The 22,648-nt window shown below is 42.4% G+C and overlaps 1 protein-coding gene across 1 annotated transcript in view; it reads left to right on the forward strand.

Annotated features, from left to right (window-relative positions):
- Positions 1-22,648, forward strand: part of LOC124621875 (myogenesis-regulating glycosidase) — a 247,832-nt gene that overhangs the window by 190,655 nt on the left and 34,529 nt on the right. The window contains exon 8 of the mRNA XM_047147340.1: positions 9,444-9,694. Within this exon, the coding sequence (XP_047003296.1) occupies positions 9,444-9,694 (251 nt within the window). The remainder of the gene's footprint in view (positions 1-9,443; positions 9,695-22,648) is intronic.

The following is a 22,648-nucleotide window of genomic DNA, read 5'->3' on the forward strand; positions in this document are numbered from 1 at the left end:
TTTTCAATGATAATCCTTACAGCATTGAAACCTTAACTGCTGGCCAAAATTTATCCTCAGCCTTAGCCAAATCCAAAAAAGAACGATGGATAGAGCTACTCGAGAACCTTGATATGTCTAAAAGCAGTCAGAAAGCCTGGCAGTTGCTGCGACGCCTGAACAACGACCCTGTCCACAATCATGGCCATGCAAACATTGCACCAGATCAAATTGCTCATCATCTAGTTCAGAATGGAAGGGTCAATTGTTCTAAAGATAGAACAAAACTCAAAAGAGAACCTGAACGTGAAAACAACCATATATCAAATGACTTCATCTTACAAGAACTCAGAACCGCAATTCAGAAATGCAAAAATGGTAAAGCGCCTGGTCTAGACGACCTAATGATTGAGCAAATTAAACATTTTGGTCCCATCACGGAAAGATGGCTTCTGCAATTCTATAATGGTTGTCTGAAGCGGAAACAGATCCCTGCCATCTGGAGGAAAACTAAAGTTATTCCCTTACTAAAACCTGGAAAGGGTGCAGCTGATCCCAAGAACTACCGACCGATTTCGCTCCTTTGCCATTTGTATAAAATCTATGAAAGAATGTTGCTAAATAGACTCACTCCCATTGTTGAAAAACAACTCATACCTCAACAAGCAGGTTTCCGACCTGGAAAGAATTGTACAGCACAAGTCCTTAATCTGACTGAATATATTGAAGAGGGATATGAGAAAGGATACATTTCCGGGGCTGTCTTCGTGGATCTCACAGCAGCATATGACACCATTCAACATCGACAATTATTGCACAAAGTCTACTACATCACTAGAGACATTAATTTCACCAGAACTGTGCAGACACTTTTGGAAAACCGGCGATTCTATGTGGAGTTCCAAGGAAGAAAGAGTAGATGGAGAAGTCAAAGGAATGGCTTGCCTCAGGGTAGTGTCCTTTCCCCCATATTGTTCAACATATTTACAAATGACCAGCCTCAACCTTCTCTTACAAAGAGTTTCATCTATGCAGATGATCTTGCCTTAGTCACACAAGCCAGAGATTTTGACACAGTAGAAAACCAGCTTACTGTTGCTCTCAAGGACCTATCTGAGTACTACAGAGTCAATAACTTAAGACCGAACCCTGCTAAAACTCAAGTTTGTGCTTTCCACCTACGCAATCGAGAGGCCTATAGAAAACTTACAGTGTTGTGGGAAGATCAAGAGCTTGAACATTGTTTCTACCCCAAATATCTGGGTGTCACCTTAGATCGAACGTTGACCTACAGAAAACACTGCACTAACACCAAGCAGAAAGTTGCTGCTCGTAACAACATCCTGCGGAAGCTCACTGGCAGCGTTTGGGGTGCAGATCCCAAACTACTAAGAACATCAGCCTTGGCCTTGTGTTATTCCGCAGCTGAATACGCATGTCCTGTATGGTACAAGTCATCTCATGCAAAGCAGGTTGATGTGGCCCTGAACGAAACCTGCAGGACAGTAACGGGATGCCTCAAAGCTACACCTATTGATAAACTCCATAAACTAGCAGGTATTGCTCCTCCAGACATAAGGCGTGAAGTCGCAGCCAAACTTGAGAGACATAAAGCAGATCATAACACCGATCACCTGCTACATGGATACCAGCTACCAATTAGTAGACTCAAATCTAGGAGGAGCTTCATGAGAACTACTACACCCCTCACCGGTCGGACTGGAGCAGCCAGACTATCTCAGTGGACAGCAAAATCTGACAGTAACGATTGGATGACTCCTTCTGAGACCCTTCCTCCTGGTGGAAATCAAGTCTGGACAGTGTGGAAGTCTCTAAATCGGCTCAGGAGTGGCGTCGGACGAACTAAGGACAATCTGTTTAAATGGGGCTTCATGAAGGAATCTTCCACCTTGTGTGACTGCGGAGAAGAACAGACAACCAAACATTTAATTAACTGTCCTAGATGTCCTGTATCATGTTCCACACAAGAGCTTGTTGATGTTTCAGACAATGCTGCTGCCGTTGCACAATTTTGGGCTAATACCGTTTAGTTTGTTCTTTTATGATTTGACCTGATTTGTTATATTGTATATATTGTAAATATTGTTGTAATGTTTTTGACTCGAAATAAATAAATAAAATCAGGAAAGGGTAGAGGTATCAAATTGAAATTTTTCTCAGATACTAGGGTCTGCAGTCCCTTGGCGATGTACAAAATTTAAGCTTCTAAGTCACTGCAGCCATACTGTAATTTATATTATATATTTCGATACTTGCAAACTGAGTCATCAAAACCTGTAGATGAACTGTCTGTATATGTAATTAAGATTTTGTGAAATCCACAGAGCGTGTGTGCTACTCTCACTTGTCTGGTAGCCAAAAGTTCATAGTATGAGTAATTTGTCAAATGTTGTTTAAGTCTGCAAACTTCATAGTGAGTTAGTTTGGTTCGGTAGATGTCGGTAGAAGTTAATATACTTCATGTCAATAAATTTCAGTAAAAAAAAGGATCCTATTGTTGTTAAGCGGCGCTGCCCTGTGTATCATGAGGGCCGGGAAAGAAATTAAAATGTTTTTTCAATGCGTTAAATCGTAGATAAAAAAATATGACAATTGCAAGGGTGCGGATAAATTGGTAAATAATTCAGAGATTTTGAGAAACGCCTCTGCCCTTATCGGTTAGTATAATTGAGTAATCATTCGTAACTGATGTTCAGCTAAGCTTAAGCAGCATTATTGTTGTTAGTTAAGCCGTTGAGACGATTCTGACGAGTTTCGGTCACAGCAAGTAGTCGCTCAGTCTGCAGCGCCGTGCGCCGAGCCATGGAGCTTCTCCTTGCGACGTTCCACGGTCAGGATCCCACCGATATGGTGACGAGCCCTGGAGAGGCGCTGCAGGCGATGTCGTGCTGTTAGCTAAGGCAAGTCGCTTTGGTCGTCTGCTGCCATACTCCATTAACGCCCTAACGGACACGTTCTTCGTACGTCCCACATTGATTTCTGCGGTTATTTCGCGCAGTGTTGCTTTTCTATTAGCACTAACGACTGTACGCAAACGTTACTGCTCTCGGTCGCTAAGTGAAGGCCGTCGGCCACTGCGTTTTCCGTGGTGGGAGGTAATGCCTGAAATTTGGTAGTCTCAGAACATTCTTGGCACTGTGAATGTCGAAATATTGAATTCCCTAACGATTCCCGAAAATGAATGTCCCCTGCATCTATCGCCAATTACCACGCCAATCAAGGGTATGTACATTTCTCAGGATGCGGGGGCGTTGTGGAGTCTTGCATTATCGTGCTAGAATATCCCATTTGGTACCTTGGTTATGAAGAGGATACCAGCAGGGTTTATATTATTCTTTCCAAACGCTGACGGGCATTTACCTTCGGCCGGCAGCAGTGGCCGAGCGGTTCTAGGCGCCTCAGTCCGGAACCACGCGGCTGCTACGGTCGAAGGTTCGAATCCTGCCTCGGCCATGGATGTGTGTGATGTCCTTAGGTTTGTTAGGTTTAAGTAGTTCCAAGTCTAGGGGACTGATGACCTCAGATGTTAAGTCCCACAGTGCTTAGAGGCATTTGAACCATTTGAATCTAGCTTCCCTTCAGCAATTGCTAAACCAGTCCTGTTGGTACATGCAATAGCTCTCCACACTGTGATTCCTGAAGTTGGAGATGTATGAGTCTCAAGAACGGCTGCTGCCTGTGACCTTTCAATCTGTGGTGTGGTATTAGCAATAAAAAACGGATGGCGATTCGAAGTTTTACCTCAAGTTTCTAGAAATCTTTTGCCCACAGTCCATGCTGCCACTCTGTCTGTAACCTCTGCCCAGATTGCAGCTGTTGTCATCGGTCTGTTTCTCAGAGCCAATCGAGTAATACCTCAACTTTCTCGTGGTGTAGTCCTTCTGGAAGGACCTCAGGCTACTCTTCTTGCAAGGCTGTCTGCGGCGGCGCGGTTCTTTCCGTCCCTTTACGACGAACCCACACCTACCTGTGAACATTGTCTTAGCATATCATCAGTAGGGAAGCCGAGCGACACCTACTGTACTTCGACGTGAACCAGGCTGCAATTAAAGTCACTAATCTACGTTTCGGGAGGAAGTTTTCGCACGAAATGAAAGGTTGGAAATTTTGTCCTCAATTAATATATTCTGAAACTTAGGTGAACAAGTATCACTGCCAAGCCCGTGCTAGTCTTAACGCAGTCACTCACTACCCCTTTCACTCACGTTAGCAAGTTTATGGTGTTGCATTTCCCGAAAACGTAATATCTACAAAAGTATGGATTGTTTCTGATTGAGAATGCTCGCCAAATATTAAGTCTGTCGGTACCTAATGCAGTCACAGTTTTTAGCCACCGGCCTGCTCAATACGCCACGCGGAATTTACGTCTTTTTTCGTCACAAAATACACTTAAAAATTCCGAATTTCTACACACCCATCGGAATAATTACGCCGTCACTTTACGACACTTTCGATGTATGAAACACTGTTAGATCCGGAAACTTATCATTTCCATCGGAACTACTACTACACGCCTTCTCTACCAGCAGAGAAAGGCGCGCGAAGAATATTGCTTTACCATTGGTCAGTTTACTCAACAGCCAATAGCAAAACAACATTCTCCCGCGTCAGTCCGCGCTTTTCATCAATAACCAATCGCAAAATAGTAAACGTAACGACTGCACATTTTACCGATGTGCTGAAGTTTTGTTTATGCATAAAGTTATTTACTATTGTTGTTTATACCTGAATTAACTTTCCCTTTGCCATTAACTTACTTTACAAATCTATTCTACAAAAATCCCCTTTGTCCACATCCATACTTCTTCGAAATGTTCCCACACTAAATCCCACTACATAACTCGTTGAACAATTATCTTCATTTTAACATTAAACTACATTCACGCATCATTCATACTGCTAAAACATATTTATAACATTTTACACACACAAAAAGACATAATAACACTTTATGAAAATACTAGAACAGTTTATGAAAAACATTCTATTACTTTAGTGCACTCTAGTGGGCACAATCGAAACTAAATCACAGTCCCCTATCCAATACTGCCCTCTATTGGCTGATACATAGACTACGTGCGTGTCGCTATCCAGCTCTGAGACACATCTCCCACTTAGCCGCCTCCAAGGCAGGATCGGTATATGGCGCTACGCCTCGTGTTGTCCATAGCGCATCTCGTCACCATTCTTCCTACTGTCTGCGCGATTTGTCGGCACGATGCTCCCACGTCGCTCATGCCAATGATTCGACCTTTCTCAAAACCCCAAAGATGGAGACAGGTTGTGCGCGCATGTCCTCTAAAAGGTAAAACACAGCCAATAGCCAGGTTGTGGCCACACTATTCTTTTCCTAAAACCGTAATGTTTTTCTGTAGTGGAAACCCTTAAAAGTAAGCTCGCACAGGGATGTAATACTGTTCAGTGTGAAACGGAACTTGTTGTACCGTTCCAATGTTTTATTAAATTGCTACCACGCAGAAATTATTAGTTTCTTCTCTTGCAGGTGATACCTCAGCTGGTGTCCAAAAGTAGAGAATGGACTAAACAGTGTTATTTATTGAATTTTTTCTGTTGTGTACCACGTTTCCCATTTTCCTTTCCTTTGTGCGGCCTGGACGGTATAAATGAGTGAGTGTGCGAACTAGCAGAAAGCTTTAGGCACAGATTGTAGCACTGCATGAATGGTCGTTCTGGGGTAGAGTAGTACCAACCCCCAAGCGTGAACAAGTTTAGCAGAGACCAAGTTTGGAGGTCAGGGCAAAGATGAAACGTAGGCGCGCGAATTGGCTCTGTCAGGCAGGCGCGCCACCCCACCACGTTTTGTAAGCGGAACGGTTAGGCGAATTCGGTTGGAAGAGCACTTGTTCCTGGATCGTGGTGCTGGACAGACATGGAGACGCAGCTCTCGTTTTGGTAATGTTAACATAGGTATTAGATTGTCTGAAATCTGCTCTGTAATGAAGTCCATATGTTGAAATCAGGTGCGAAATTACCACTGAACCCCATAAGGGAATTGATTTTCTTAATTTACTCGAATTTCAGTAGACCTTGCGTTAGTGCCTTGTTCAGGCAACACACCATGTGCCTTAAGCTCACGGACACGTTATTGCTCTGTGCTTAACGGAAATTCACTCATTCAATGTATTTTAATCTGCTCTTCCATTTACAGTAATATTTTGGGGATTTTTATTTATTTTCCATATGTTTTCTTTGTGAACTTGCTTTCGCGCCACGTGGTCGGTTGGAGCATCGCCGCATTGATAAATTGTAGTCTCGGTCTGAAAATATATTGTACACGATGAATAATCATACAAAAGTGAGCGAGTGTAAAATAGGGAAGGAATAATCGTGTGTGTCCATATTTTTTCTGGGTTTCTGTTGGCTACTGAAACTTGGCCATGTGGGTTGAACAGCACTGAACTGATGTTTCTTGTGCACCCCCATAACGATTTGATTTATTGGCGATTTTGTGCGTTACGTAAAATACTCGTGCCACTAGGAAAAGTATCGGATTTTAATGCCCACCGATTTGATAAAGATTTGCGAAATACTCTTCCACCCTGACCTAGTTTTGCTTGTATTGTCTTTGCGTAACTTGTTCTGAGTAATCTATAGCAACTGAATGTAATAACCGAGGGTTTAGGTATAATTGTGCGGTTGTATAGAATTACATTGAAGCCAGGTCTGCGCTCCTCTGTCCCATTCCATAATTACATGGCGAAACTGAACCACGTTAACTAGAGACCGGTTTTGATGATGTACATTGCAAGAGAAACATGACTTGTTGTTGAAATACCATCGGTACTGAATAAATATCAATTAATCTCTACCATCGACTGATTATTTACTCCTTCCATCATAAAGAATGAGTGGCAGTCAGTACCACAGTCGAATTCTGGGTCATGAAAGTAAATAAAAGCTATATACTGCCTATTAAGCCCTGTATAGGTGCCTTCTGTAGTGGTTCAAAAAAAAAATGCGTTATCCGTTGCATTCAAATTTCTACCGGTTCGTTAAAACCTTCCGCTAGAAATTATTAATACCCAGCAATAACTCGCAGGGGCCAGTAGTTTCGTGGACCACACGAATTTAAGAAACCATTTACTACAGACGGTAGCTTGCAGTAGCGGTAGGACATGTCAACGCGACGGTAATCTACCTATATAGGTAGACTTTTACCACCACCGCCACCAGTACTGGTAGGTTATGTTGCAAGTGGATCCCAGAGGTACGGAAATACTGGAGTATCAGTGGGGTAGCGTTCGGTCGAGGTCATTTCTGTCAGTGTAACGTGAGACGTGTCAGTGTGGCCGGCCTAAGTGGCCGAGCGGTTCTAGGCGCTTCAGTCCGGAACCGCGCTGCTGCTACGGTCGCAGGTTCGAATCCTGCCTCGGGCATGGATGTGTGTGATATCCTTAGGTTAGTTAGGTTTAAGTAGTTCTAAGTTCTAGGGGACTGATGACCTCAGATGTTGAGTCCCATAGTGCTCAGAGCCATTTGAACCATTTGAACTTGTATTTCTGTATTCCTGAGTTACCCGGAACATTTTTGTACTTCCTCCTTTCCTCGATCAGTTGAAGTATTTCTTTGTCACCCATGGTTTCTTCGCAGTTACCTTCTTCGCACCTATGTTTTCCTTCCCAATTTCTATTATAGCCCTTTTTAGAGATGACAATTCCTCTTCAACTGTACAGCCTACTGAGCTCTTCATTATCGCAGTATCTATAGTGTTAGAGAATTTCAAGCGCTTCTCTTCATTACTTAGTACTTCCACATCCCCCTTCGTTGTGCATTGATTCTTCTTGACTAATCTCTTAAACTTCGGCCTAATCTTGTGATTTGAGCCTTTATCTGCTGCTGGGTACGTCTTACAATCCAGTATCTGATTCCGAAATCTCCGCCTGACCATGATGTAATTGAAATCCAGCTGAAATCTTCCCGTATATCACAGCCATTTCGAAGTATACCTATTCCTCTTGTGATTCTTGAATAGAGTTTTCGCTCTTACTAGCTGAAATTTATTGCACAACTCACTCTTTCTCCTCTCCCAATCCTAGTACCAAGCCCATATTATTCCGTAACCATTTCTGCTACCCCTTCCCTTACATCATCATTCCAATCCCTCTTGCCTATTAGATATCCCTTTGCGCACTGAATTACACGTTCAGTATTCTCGCATACTTTCTCTATTCATTTTCGGCTTGCGACGTCGTCGCGTATACCTGAGCTATCGTTGTCGGTTTTGGTTTGCTGTCGACTGTGATGACAACCACCCTATCACTGAACTGTTCAAAGTAACTCACTCTCAGCCCTACCTTCCTATTCAAAACGAGTCCTACTCCCGTTATACCCTTTTCTGGTGCTATTGATATTACCCTACACTCATCTGAACAAAAATCCTTGTCTTCTTTCCTTTTCATTTCACTAATGACTTGCTACGGTCGCAGGTTCGAATCCTGCCACGGGCATGGATGTGTGTGATGTCCTTAGATTAGTTAGGATTAATTAGTTCTAAGTTCTAGGGGACTGATGACCACAGCTGTTAAGTCCCATAGTGCTCAGAGCCATTTGAGCCACTAATGGCTGCTATATCTAAGATTGAACCTTTGCGTTTCCCATCTCAGATTTTCTGCTTTCCCTTCCACGTTCAGACTTCTGACATTCCACGACCCCACTCGTAGAACGTTATACTTTCGTTGGTTATTCAATCTTCTCCTCATGGTCATCGGCCCCTTGGCAGACTCCTCCCGGAGATCCGAATGACGGACTAGTCACCAATCTTTTTCTAGTGGAGAGATCACCATGACGCTTTTCAATGAGAAGCAACATCATCCGTGAATACACATTGTGTCTTTAATGCAGTAGTTTCCACTGCTTTATGCATCCTCATGGCGTTGAACATTGCTGATTCTCCCGCCCTTTAGGGGCAGTTCCCCAACCCAAGGACAAAAGAGTGCCCTGAACTTCTGTGCGTTCCCCCACTCTCTTTGACAAGGCCGTTGGCTGATTGAAGGTGACTTCTTACACCGGAAGTCTTCGGCCACCATTGCTGATGATTTTTATTAAAATTTGAGTGGAGCCGGAGTTGATTACTAATCAAAGACGCTACCCCTACACCATCGGTGCTATCTCGCACAGTATTAAGCGTTTTTAGTACCATATGATTAGCATTACCACTCAGCTCACACACTCTCTAACCTTCAACCATAGTTTCCTTCGCAAGAGGGCCGGCCGCTGTGACCGAGCGGTTCTAGGCGCTTCTGTCTGGAACCACTCGACCGCTACGGTCGCAGGTTCGAATCCTGCCTCGGGCACGGATGTGTGTGATGTTCTTAGTTTAGTTAGGTTTAAGTAGTTCTAGTGGACTGATGACCTAAGAAGTTAAGTTCAATAGTGCTCAGAGCCTTTTGTCAGTGTGCTGAGACGTCGCGTACGGTGGTCAGGTGACCTGGAGCTGGACGCGGAGCGGTTCGCGACGTGGGAGGAGACGTTCGACATCCTGCAGCGGCGCGGCTTCGGCCTGGTGCTGGGCGTGCAGCCGTTCGTCAGCACGGAGTCGGCGCACTTCGCCGAGGCGGTGAGGGCGCGCCTGCTGGTGGCGCAGAGGGACACGCCCTACTACGTGCCCGCGCTCGTCGCCCGCGGCCCGGGGCTGCTCAGCGCCGGCGTGCTCGACGTCACCAACAACCACACCGTGAGTGCGCACCTTGACCGCCACTACTTCATCTACATCTACATTTATACTCCGCAAGCCACCCAACGGTGTGTGGCGGAGGGCACTTTACGTGCCACTGTCACTACCTCCCTTTCCGGTTCCAGTCGCGTATGGTTCGCGGGAAGAACGACTGCCGGAAAGTCTCCGAGCGCGCTCGAATATCTCTAATTTTACATTCGTGATCTCCTCGGGAGGTATAAGTAGGCGGAAGCAATATATTCGATACCTCATCCGGAAACGGACCCTCTCGAAACCTGGGCAGCAAGAAACACCGCGATGCAGAGCGCCTCTCTTGCAGACTCTACCACTGGAGTTTGCTAAACATCTCCGTAACGCTATCACGCTTACCAAATAACCCTATGACGAAACGCGCCGCTCTTCCTTGGATCTTCTCTATCTCCTCCGTCAACCCGACCTGGTACGGATCCCACACTGATGAGCAATACTCAAGTATAGGTCGAGCGAGTGTTTTGTAAGCCACCTCCTTTGTTGATGGACTACATTTTATAAGGACTCTCCCAATGAATCTCAACCTGGTACCCACCTTACCAACATTTAATTTTTTATGATCATTCCACTTCAAATCGTTCCGCACGCATACTCCCAGATATTTTACAGAAGTAACTGCTACCAGTGTTTGTTCCGCTATCGTATAATCATACAATAAAGGATCCTTCTTTCTATGTATTCGCAATACATTACATTTGTCTATGTTAAGGGACAGTTGCCACTCCCTGCACCAAGTGCCTATCCGCTGCAGATCTTCCTGCATTTCGCTACAATTTTCTAATGCTGCAACTTCTCTGTATACTACAGCATCATCCGCGAAAAGCCACACGGAGCTTCCGACACTATCTACTAGGTCATTTATATATATATATATATTGTGAAATACAATGGTCCCGTAACACTCCCCTGTGTTACGCCAGATGTTACTTTAACGTCGGCAGACGTCCCTCCATTGAGAACAACATGCTGTGTTCTGTTTGCTAAAAACTCTTCAATCCAGCCACACAGCTGGTCTGATATTCCGTAGGCTCTTACTTTGTTTATCAAACGACAGTGCGGAACTGTATCGAACGCCTTCCGGAAGTCAAGGAAAATAGCATCTACCTGGGAGCCTGTATCTAATATTTTCTGGGTCTCATGAACAAATAAAGCGAGTTGGGTCTCACACGATCGCTGTTTCCGGAATCCATGATGATTCCTACAGAGTAGATTCTGGGTTTCCAGAAACGATATGATACGTGAGCAAAAAATATGTTCTAAAATTCTACAACAGATCGACGTCAGAGTTATAGGTTCATAGTTTTGCGCATCTGCTCGACGACCCTTCTTGAAGACTGGGACTACCTGTGCTCTTTTCCAATCATTTGGAGCCTTCCGTTCGTCTAGAGACTTGCGGTAAACGGCTGTTTGATGGAGGTATTCGACACCGGAATTGAGGAATGCACTGATTCACTCAAAGCAGTCAGTTAGTTTCATGTTCCGTGCGTCATTTGTATAGTGAGTTACTCATAATTATGTGGAACGCCTCATTTTACATTCATATTACATTTTGATATGTAAATACAAACCTACGTTTCTAGCATTTGTAGACTTAGAGAAAGCTTTTGACAACGTTGACTGGAATACTCTCTTTAAAATTCTGAAGGTGGCAGGGGTAAAATACAGGGAGCGGAAAGGTATTTACAATTTGTACAGAAACCAGATGGCAGTTCTGAGAGTCGAGGTACATCAAAGGGAAGCAGTGGTTGGGAAGGGAGTGAGACAGGGTTGTAGCCTCTGCCCGATGTTATTCAGTCTCTATACTGAGCAAGCAGTAAAGGAAACAAAAGAAAAATTCCAAGTAGGTATTAAAATCCATGGAGAAGAAATAAAACTTTGAGGTTCGCCGATCACATCAAAGACACATCAAAGGACTTGGAAGAGCAGTTGAACTGAATGAACAGTGTCTTGAAAGGAGGGTATAAGATGAACACCAACAAAAGCAAAACGAGGATAATGGAATGTAGTCGAATTAAGTCGGGTGATGCTGAGGGAATTAGATTAGGAAATGAGACACTTAAAGTAGTAAAGAAGTTTTGCTATTTGGGGAGCAAAATAACTGATGATAGTCGAAGTAGGCAGGATATAAAACGTAGACTGGCAATGGCAAGGAAAGCGTTTCTGAAGAAGAGAAATTTGTTAACATCGAGTATAGATTTAAGTGTCAGGAAGTCGTTTCTGAAAGTATTTGTATGGAGTGTAGCCATTTATGGAAGTGAAACATGGACGATAAATGGTTTAGACAAGAAGAGAATAGAAGCTTTCGAAATGTGGTGCTACAGAAGAATGCTGAAGATTAGATGGGTAGATCACATAACTAATGAGGATGTATTGAATAGAATTGGGGAGAAGAGGAGCTTGTGGCACAACTTTACTAGAAGAAGGGATCGGTTGGTAGGACATGTTCTGAGACATCCAGGGATCACCAATTTAGTATTGGAGGGCAGCGTGGAGGGCAAAAATCGAAAGGGAGACCAAGAGATGAATACACTAAGCAGATTCAGAAGGATGTAGGTTGCAGTAGGTACTGGGAGATGAAGAAGCTTGCACAGGATAGAGTAGCATGGAGAGCTGCATCAAACCAGTCTCAGTACAGAAGACCACAACAACAACAACATGTAAATACAGAGTGAACTACATTGTAGATCCAAAGAAACTGGTATAGGCATGCGTATTCAAGTACAGAGATATGTAAATAGGCAGAATACTGCGCTGCAGTTGGCAACGCTTGTATAAGACAACAAGTGCCTGGCGTTGTTGTTAGATCGGTTACTGCTGCTACAATGGCAGGTTATCGAGATTTAACTAAGTTTGAACTTAGTGTTATAGTCAGGTGCAGGAGCGATGGGACATAGCATCTCCGAGGTAGCGATGAAGCAGGGATTTCCCCATGAAACCATTTCACGAGTGTACCGTGAATATCAGGCATCCGGTAAAACATCAAACCTCCGACATCGCTGCGGCCGGAGAAAGATCCTGCAAGAACGGGACCAACGACGACTGAAGAGAATCATTCAACGTGACAGAAGTGCAACACTTCCGCAAACTGCTGCAGATTTCAATGCTTGGCCTTCAACAAGTGTCGGTGTGCGAACCATTCAACGAAACATCATCGATATGGGCTTTCGGAACGGAAGACCCACTCGTGTACCCTTGATGATTGCACGACACAAAGCTTTACGCCTCGCCTGGGCCTGCCAACACCGACATTGGACTGTTGATGACTGGAAACATGTTGTCTGGTCAGACGAGTGTCGTTTCAAATTGTAACGAGGGGATGGACGTGTACGGGAATGGAGACAACCTCATGAACCCACGGACCTTGCATGTTAGCAAGGGACTGCTCGAGCTGATGGAGGCTGTTAAAGGTGTGGAGCGTGTGCGATTGGAGTTTTATGGGACCCCCTGATACGTCTAGATATGACTCTGACAGGTGACACGCACGTAAGCATCTTGTCTGATAACCTGCATCCATTCATGTGCATTGTGCGTTCCGAGAAAATTGGGGAATTCCAGCATAACAATGCGACACCCCACACGTCCAGAATTGCTACAGAGTTGCTCCAGGAACACACTTCTAAGTTTAAACGCTTCAGCTGGCCACCAAACTCCCCATACATGAACGTTGTAGAGGATATTTGGGGTGCCTTGAAACGCGCTGTTCACAAGAGATCTCCACCCCCTCGTACTCTTACCGATTTATGGACAGCTCTGCACGATTGATATTGTCAATTCCCTCCAGCACTACTTCAGATATTAGTCGAGTACATGCCACGTCGTGTTGCGGCACTTCCGCGTGCTCGCGGGGGGCCTACACGATATTAAGCGGGGGTACCATTTACTTTGGCTCTTCAGCGTATATGAAATAAAGTCGCCATAACTTCTGAACGGTTTGCGTTAGGACATTCAAACTGAGTGGTTGGCCGCGGGGCGTGATGGGAATTAGTATGTGAATATGGTTTAGTTTAAGCGAATAAGCCCAATTTTTTGGGGTGGGTTCGTCAATAAACAAAATTGGCGCATTTAGGGGACTGAGAATCCGCATTTCGCGAGCAAGAAGACTCTTCACCCGCTACGGGTGACTATATGGTGTGCAATGCCCAGTCACGGAATAATCGGTGCATTATTCCTTGATGGCACTGTGAGCACCGAATGGTACGTGAAGGCTTTGGAAGATGATTTCATCCCATTATCCAAAGTGATCCTGATTTCGACAAAATGCAAGACGGAGCTCGACCCCACCGAAGCAGGAGAGTATTTGATGTCTTGGAGGAGCACTTTGGGTATCGCATTCTGGCTCTGGAATACCGAGAGGCCACTGGCATGGGCCTCGATTGGCCGCCATATTCTTCGGATCTGAACACATGCGACTCCTTTTTTTGGTGTTTATTAAAGACAGGATGTACAGCAGTAAACCCAAAATCATTGCTTAGCTTAAAACAACCATTGAGGATGTCATCGACAGCATCGATGTTCCGACACTTCAGCCTGCCATGTGGAATTTCGCTTTTCGTCTGCGCCACATCAGCTCCAATGATAGCAGGCATATCATACATGTCCTAATCTAAATCCGAATATTTGTAGCGACGTTTACATGTTGAATAAAGTCTGTGCACGTCGTAGTTTGTAACTAATTCACGTTTCTTTTCATATAGTTCAATAATTGTCAATCTGCATGAGTACGTGCTGACCAGTTACATTTTTAAAAAAATGCTGTACAGTGTTACTAATTTCTACCATGCATATTTTACACCTTACAAAAAAAGAAATGCTTCTATGGAAAAGAAGGAACTGTGAAGGAGAAATTTTGTCTATTAATGACATGAATCATTGTACAAGTCTGCGATCATTATCCCTGGTCAGTATAATTGACTGTGTTAATTGCTATTTACATCTATTTTTTGTAAAAAATACACACGTTAGTGCGTTTCGGTTATGACTACCGTCTGAATCTGTCAGATAAATAGAACAAATGAGAAGTAATATTTCCGCAAGAAATACTGTTATACATTGTATAGAACAAATGAAGACATGCCACATTTAAAAGCTCGATTTACTCTATTTTGCCGATACACGTGTACACTTGTACACTGACTAGAGCTCTTTAGTGAGACAGTCTATGTTCAGTGTCAATCTGTGGACTTCAGCTGGCGTTAAATGCATCTCGACCTGTCAGCTAAACCAAAATTAACATCTACAAATCAAGCCTACAGTCATTTCATAAAATAAACTACAAAAATTATGAACTGCAACTTTCACGCTAAAATTAAAAATAACGTCCACAAATTGAACAAACTCATTTCACAGAAAACAGCGTAAGTTTCCTGGAGCCACTCTGTAGCAATTCTGGACGTGTGGAGTGTCGCATTGTCCTGCTGGAATTCCCCTATTTCCTTGGAACGCACAAATCACATGAATGGATGCAGGTGATAAGACAAGATGCTTACGTGCGTGTCACCTGTCAGAGTCATATCTAGACGTATCAGGGGGTCCCATATTACTCCAACCGCACATGCTCCACACCATTACAGAGCCTCCACCAGCTTGAACAGACCCTTGCTGATATGCAGGGTCCATGGATTCATGAGGGTGTGTCCCTAACCGTACACGTCCATCCGCTCTCTACAATTTGAAACGAGACTCATCCGACCAGGCAACATGTTTCTAGTCATCAACAGTCCAGTGTCGGTGTTGACGGGCCCAAGCGAGGCGTAAAGCTTTGTGTCGTGCAATCATCAAGGGTACACGAGTGGGCCTTCAATGATGTCTCTTTGAATGGTTCGCACGCTGACACTTGTTGATGGCCCAGTATTGAAATCTGCAGCAATTTCCGGAAGGGTTGCACTTCTATCACGTTGAACGATTCCTTTCAGTCGTCGTCGTTCCCGTTCTTGAAGAATCTTTTTCCGGCAGCATCCATGTCGGAGATTTGATATTTTACCGGATTCCTAACATTCACGGTACACTCGTGAAATGGTCGTACGGGAAAATTCCCACTTTATCGGTACCTTGGAGATGTTGTGTCCCGTCGCTCGTGCGCCGACTGTAACACAACGTTCAGACTCACTTAAATCTTTACAGTCTCCCATTGTAGCAGCAGTAACCCAAGTAACAACAGTATACACGGGTATAATTTAGCATCTTACACTTGTAGATCTAGTACGGATAAAGGAGGAGTTGCCATTTTGATAAAACAAGCGTATAAATACAGAACTGTTGAAGTAAGCAAATTTTGTGTTGATCAGCACTTTGAGGTTTGTGCATGTGAACTTCAGCTAGCTAATGTTAGGTTGATATTAGCAAAAGTGTACAGGTCTCCACTAGGAAATTGGGAGCTATTCATAAAAAAGTTTGACTCCCTATTATACTGTCTATCAGACAAAAAGAAGAAGTTATTAATCTGTGGTGATTTCAATGTTAACTTTCTAAGCAATTCTGATAGGAAAAGTGGACTAGAAGTGTTAACAATATATAACTTCGAATCAGTGATGAATTTCCCTACACGTATAGCTCAGGACAGTAGTACTGTAATAGATAATGTATTTGTACAGCAAGAGTATGTAGAACAAACACATGTTTTCCTCATGGTAAATGGATTATCTGACCATGATGCACAACTCATTAACTTACAAAACCTAATAGGGTGTACACTTCAGAAACCTTTAAGTAAAAGTGTGAGCGTGCTCAACCCGGTATCTATAGATCACTTCAGAGAAAGTTTAGGAAATGTAAACTGGGAAGATGTATATAATGAGCCAAATGCTAATGATAAATCCAGCACATTTATTGATAAATTTATATCCCTTTTTGAACATTGTTTTTCAAAGAAAATTACTAAATGTAACACCACAAACTTTTCAAAGAAACCTTGGATTACTACAGGTATTACAGTGTCTTCAGAATGAAAAAGAAAACTGTATGAGACAGCAAGAACTAGTAAAGATCCAGAAGTAGTTTTACACTATAAAAATTATTGTAACACACTGAGAAAAGTTGTACGTAAATCAAGGAATATGTATGTTAGAGAAGAAATTAACAACTCCAGCAATAAAATCAAATCAATATGGAATGTTGTTAGAAGGGAGACGGGAAAAGTAACCACTGGGGTAGGTAGTATTACTGTTAAAGAGAATGAGACCATCTTAACCCACAGTACAAAGGTAGCCAATGTATTTAACAATCACTTCTTAAATGTAGGAGAAAAAATTGGTGACAATCGTTCAAAAGAAAAAGCCAGGCAGTACATGGAAGAGACAGTTTTGAAGAATTTTAGTCAGATTAAGTTTCATCTAACAACTCTTGCGAAATAAGGAAAATTATTAGATCTTTGAAAAATAAATGTTCTGTTGGAGTAGATGACATCTCTAACAAGTTATTAAAACGAAGTAGAGCAATTACATCTGATGTTTTGAGTCACATATGTAATGCATCACTGACTCAGAGTATTTTTCCAGACAGGTTAAAATATGCCATTGTCAGGCCTCTCTACAAAAAGGGAGAAACCACACATGTCAATAATTACCGTCCAGTATCCTTGCTTACAGAATTTTCAAAAATCTTTGAGAAAGTAATGTACTCAAGAGTGGTTAGCCATCTCAACAGTAATGGGGTACTTAGTAAATCACAGTTTGGATTTCAGAAATGCTGTTCCACTGAGACAGCAATATACAATTTCACTGTCCACATAATAGAGTCTATAAACAGTAAAATGTCACCAGTAGGAATATTCTGTGACTTATCCAAAGCATTTGATTGTGTGAACCATGACATTATGTTAGAGAAATTGCAATTCTAAGGTATAAATGGAACAGCATATGAGGTTTAAGTCATATCTGCGGAACGGGAGGCAAAATGTTTCTTTATATGCTTCCAGTGATTCAAAGGAGTTTGCCACTTCATCTAACTGGGGTGAAATTACATTAGGTGTTCCCCATGGTTCGATCATTGGTCCCCTCCTGTTCTAGATATATGTGAAACAAGATGCTGAACTGACACCGTTTGCTGATGATACAAGCATAATTATTAATCCAGTAAAAGGAAGTCCGGTAGAAAATGATACAAATAAGGTCTTTGGAATAGTTATTAATTGGTTCTCTGCGAATGGGCTTGCTCTGAACTTTGAAAAAACACAGCACATCCAATTTTCTGCTGCAAAAAGTATAATTCCTTCATTAAACATAACACATCAAAAGAAGTCAGTAGCCAGGGTAGAGCATACTAAGTTTTTGGGTGTACATATAGATGAGAATCTTAATTGGAAAATTCATATTTTGGATCTCCTAAAGCGACTAGGTTCACCAACTTTTGCATCAGAATAATTGTCAATTATGAGGATGTAGAAATTAGTAAGCTAAAATACTTTGCATACTTCCACTCTCTGATGTCATACGGAATAATATTCTGGGGCAACTCAACACTTAGGCAAAAGGTATTCACTGCTCAAAAGAAAGTAGTTACTGGATTAATCAACAGCGACATTCATGATTACAATACCAGAAAAAAGAAAGACCTACACTATCCTTTATTTAACCTATCCTTGGCATAGAAAGGGGTAAAATATGCTGCTATAAAACTTTTTGATAAATTACCAGATGAAATAAAATGTCTCACAGACAGCAGTAATAGTTTCAAAAACAAATTGAAATCATACCTCCTTGACAACTCCTTATATACCATAGATGAATTCTTGAATGTGAGTAAATAAATCTGGAGATATAATGTATGCATTTTGTGCCATTTAAGGGAATGGGATAAATAATAGAAATATTTAGGTATAATACTATAATTAAAAAAAAACCTTGTTTCCTGTGCGCATTTCTTGTGCATTTGACACGTTCCACATCATAACGGTTTTCCGTGCTATTGATCAATGGAACACGTAACTAACTAAGTAACAGCGCCAGACACTTGTTGTCTTCTATAGGCGTTGCCGACCGCAGCGCCGTATTCTGCCTGTTTACATATGTCTGTATCTGAATATGCATGTCTATACCAGTTTCTACGGTGCTTCGGTGTATTTTAGTAATAATGTCTTTGTCTATATCTATTCTTCTATATAAAGACAAGTCGCTGTTTAACGTTGTTAGCAAAAGTCTCGGCAAGTTCTTGACCAATTTGCTTCAGATTTTTACACCCTGCCCTAATGAGCATACTGAAGATCAGAGACTATATATTTTATTATATGTAATACATAAGGACCTAAGCAATATACAAATGCGAAATGTTACTACCAGAAACCTCGAAAACTTCTTGATCTGCTTACTTCCCAATTTAACATATTACTCCAACGAGCTTCCAGATGGACTTAGGCTGTATATTTTTTTAATATACACTGTAAGGCAAAAAAAGACGCACCACGAAGGAGTTACGCAGATTGGTCACAAAGCGGTAATTACACAGGTATTGTAAACTTTGGCGGCAGATGGATGAACGTGTGACGCTGCAGTACAATTCCACTGTACAGTTGGCAAGCTTAACAAACAAGAGCATGTCGATACCAGGGCATAAAATGCTCGCGAATTTCATTCTGTGTACTCAGATGGACAGTAATTATATCTCGCAGACAGGCGCGTGAGCAGTTTGCGCAGGTCTCAGTATCTGAGTGAAGACACGTAGTTGGGCTATAAGAAGCCAGTTGGGATCGTCGACGAATCACTCGAGATTTGAGTAAGTGCGCTGCCACTGTTCGACGGTGTTGCCAGGAATGGGAGAACCGCAACAGAACACAGCGTCCAGAAGGCGGCGGTCGACCTAGAGAGACGACAGAACGTGAGGGCCGAACAGTCGTCAGAGAGACACTCAAAGCCGCGCAATCATCATCATCGATCCGACGTGCAATCTGGTGCTTCGGTGACCACAATGACCGTTAATAGGCGGCTCACAGAAAGGGGGCTGAGCTCAGGGCATTCTTAGCACCGACTGTCATTGACCTCCGCCCACCAACAACCCCTTTGCAGTGATGTATTCGGCCTGGAATCTGACTGACGAGTAGAATTGTCTTCAGTGATGAGTCCCGCTTCCAAGTGAGTCCCAGTCACCAGTGCAGTCGTGTCTGGAGACGCCACAGACAGCGGTCGGATAACAACATGAGTATCGTCCACCATACGGCCCAATAACCAGGCGAGATGGTCTGGAGTGCCATTTCATTTCATAGTAAGACTCCTTTGGTTATCATCCGCGGCATCCTTACTGAACACTAGTACGTCGACAATGTTCTATGCATCGTGTTGACTTGCTCAATTTGTGGAGGTATTTCTCTTGAACAAATCATGCAGTTTTTCTGAAACTGTAATCATTTGTTTGTCTGCACATGTACATCGCATCTACGATTTCCTTCCCATTCGCATAATTCCTTCATGGTAGGTCGCTTTTTTGTCTTAGAGTGTACATAGCATATCAATATACAGTATACGTAACATTTAAAGGGGAAGGTACTTAGCAAAGTCTCGAAAAGTTCTCGACCGATTTATTTCAGTTTTTCTACATAGACTATCTATTTTTTAATATAGTCATACATATTATACAATAAAAGAGTATGTATGTATATATTTGTTCCACATGTCCTCTTAAACTGAGGGTTAAGAACCACCTTTGTCTTAAAGGGGTAGGGTGGGCGCTAAAAATAAGTCTAGATCACGTCGCACAAATAGCCATATTAGTAACTTGAAACAAACTTTACACATAATTTCAAAAGCTTACGAGACTTTCTCTCGCTTACAACCCCTCCTACACCACTCCCGCCCCCTGAAAACACACAATATACCTGAAAACACACAATATGGTGAAGACAAAGTTTATCGCTTAGTACATTTCCGCTGTTCATGCAGTAAAAGTGACACATCAGACAAGACATTTTCATGTATTACTTCTTTACTACTAACTGTATTCCTAAAAATGTTGCATTCAGTGTCCACATTTGCCACAGGGTGTATCTCCAAAATTATATCATTGTACCACACATAGTTCAGAATATATGACATAAACACTGAGCAGCGAAGTTCGCTAGAGATACAAGTGAAATACGTCCGTGTTTTTAAGTAAGTGCTGTTCTGAAATAAATGAAAAACAAGTAGACTTTTCTTAGCTATTTCATTTTTACGCGAAAATCTATACCTAAATCCACTTTCCTACATAATTCCAGCCAACATTTCGACACTTATCATATCGTTAAACCAGATTTTGAATACCGTCCTCATAGCAATCTGCCACTCGATTAGGCAACAACTACACGAAGCGCACTTCTTGACGATTGAGGAAACTCATCACGCAACATAGAAACCGTAAAACGTCTGTTATCTATCACTTTTTCATCAACGTCCGGCACCAAATCGTCAGTAATGACTTAAAGTCACCCACCTCGTTCCTTGTGATGCACATTCGTATGGCCATCGTTAAAAGCTGTCACGCATTTCCGTACCATCGTTCAAAATGTTTTTTTCTATACACCTCATCGATCTGAAAGCTCAGAAAGTGCTGAAACACGTTCAAGTAATTGTGTCTTTTATAAATCAGAATTTCTCTCCAGAACCCCATTTTTACCGTTTGAAGTACGGGACCATTATAGGATCACTTGTCCACCTGTCTGTCTGACTGCTAAAAACCCTTTTTCTCATGAATGAGTAGACGTATAAAGTTGAAATGTATGTCCCATACTAAGGTCTGTAGTCCTTTGTCGGTGTAAGTAGTGTAAGATTCTAAGTCAGCGCAACCAAAAGATACGACCGTTTATGTCAAATTACTCGAAACTCTCACCAGAGCCTGTAGGGTACTTCCCTTCGAACTAGAGCCATGAAATTTGGCAGGAAGCAAGGTGTCACAGTACAAGTAGAGGCAAAAACTCTACAAGGGATCATTTATGATTGTATCACAGGAAAAATAATTTCTTGTTGTTGTCAGACTGTATGGCTGTCCGTCTGTTAAGACCCCATTTTCTCAGCATCGGGTAGACGGATCAAGTTGATAATTATGTCGCATGCTAAGGCATATGGTCCCTTCACGGTGGAAAAAAGTTAAGCTTCTAAGTCCATACAATCAAAAGATACAAACTTTTATGTCAAATATTTTGATACTCGCAAACTCACTCATTGAAATGCATAAGTACTTCTGGTTGATCTATAAGCTACGAAATATGGCAAGAAACGAGGTTTTATGGTAGAAATAAAAGAAAAAAAGGTCAGATAATTGTTAACCTGTAATTATTTCACATGAAAAAAAAATTGTTATCCAACATCAGATTTAAAATGAAAATCTGGGAAGTCTTGGAATTCCTATGACTGATATTTTCGCAGTGTGAACGTCGATAACAGGCTAAAATAATTGAGATTCTCGATTCTCGGAATGGATGAACTGCCTATACAGAGTGGTCCATTGATAGCGACCGGGCCAAATATCTCACGAAATAAGCATCAAACTAGAAAACTACAAACAACGCAACTTGTCTAGCGTGAAGGGGGAAACCAGATGGCGCCATGGGTGGCCCGCTAGATGGCGCTGCCATAGGTCACACAGATATCAAGTGGGTTTTTTTAAAATAGGAACCCCCATTTTTATTACATATTCGTGTAGTACGTAAGAAAATATGAATGTTTTAGTTGGACCACTTTTTTCGCTTTGTGATAGATGGCGCTGTAATAGTCACAAACGTGTAAGTACATGGTATCACGTAACATTCCGCCAGTGCAGACGGTATTTGCTTCGTGATACACTACCCGTGTTAAAATGGATCGTTTACGAATTTCGGAAAAGGTCGATATCGTGTTGACGTATGGCTATTGTGATCAAAATGCCCAACGGGCGTGTGCTATGTATGGTGCTCGGTATACTGGACGACATCATCCAAGTGTCCGGACCGTTCGCCGGATGGTTACGTTATTTAAGGAAACAGAA

The sequence above is a fragment of the Schistocerca americana genome, chromosome 7 (assembly GCF_021461395.2).
Source record: "Schistocerca americana isolate TAMUIC-IGC-003095 chromosome 7, iqSchAmer2.1, whole genome shotgun sequence".
NCBI lineage: Eukaryota > Metazoa > Arthropoda > Insecta > Orthoptera > Acrididae > Schistocerca > Schistocerca americana.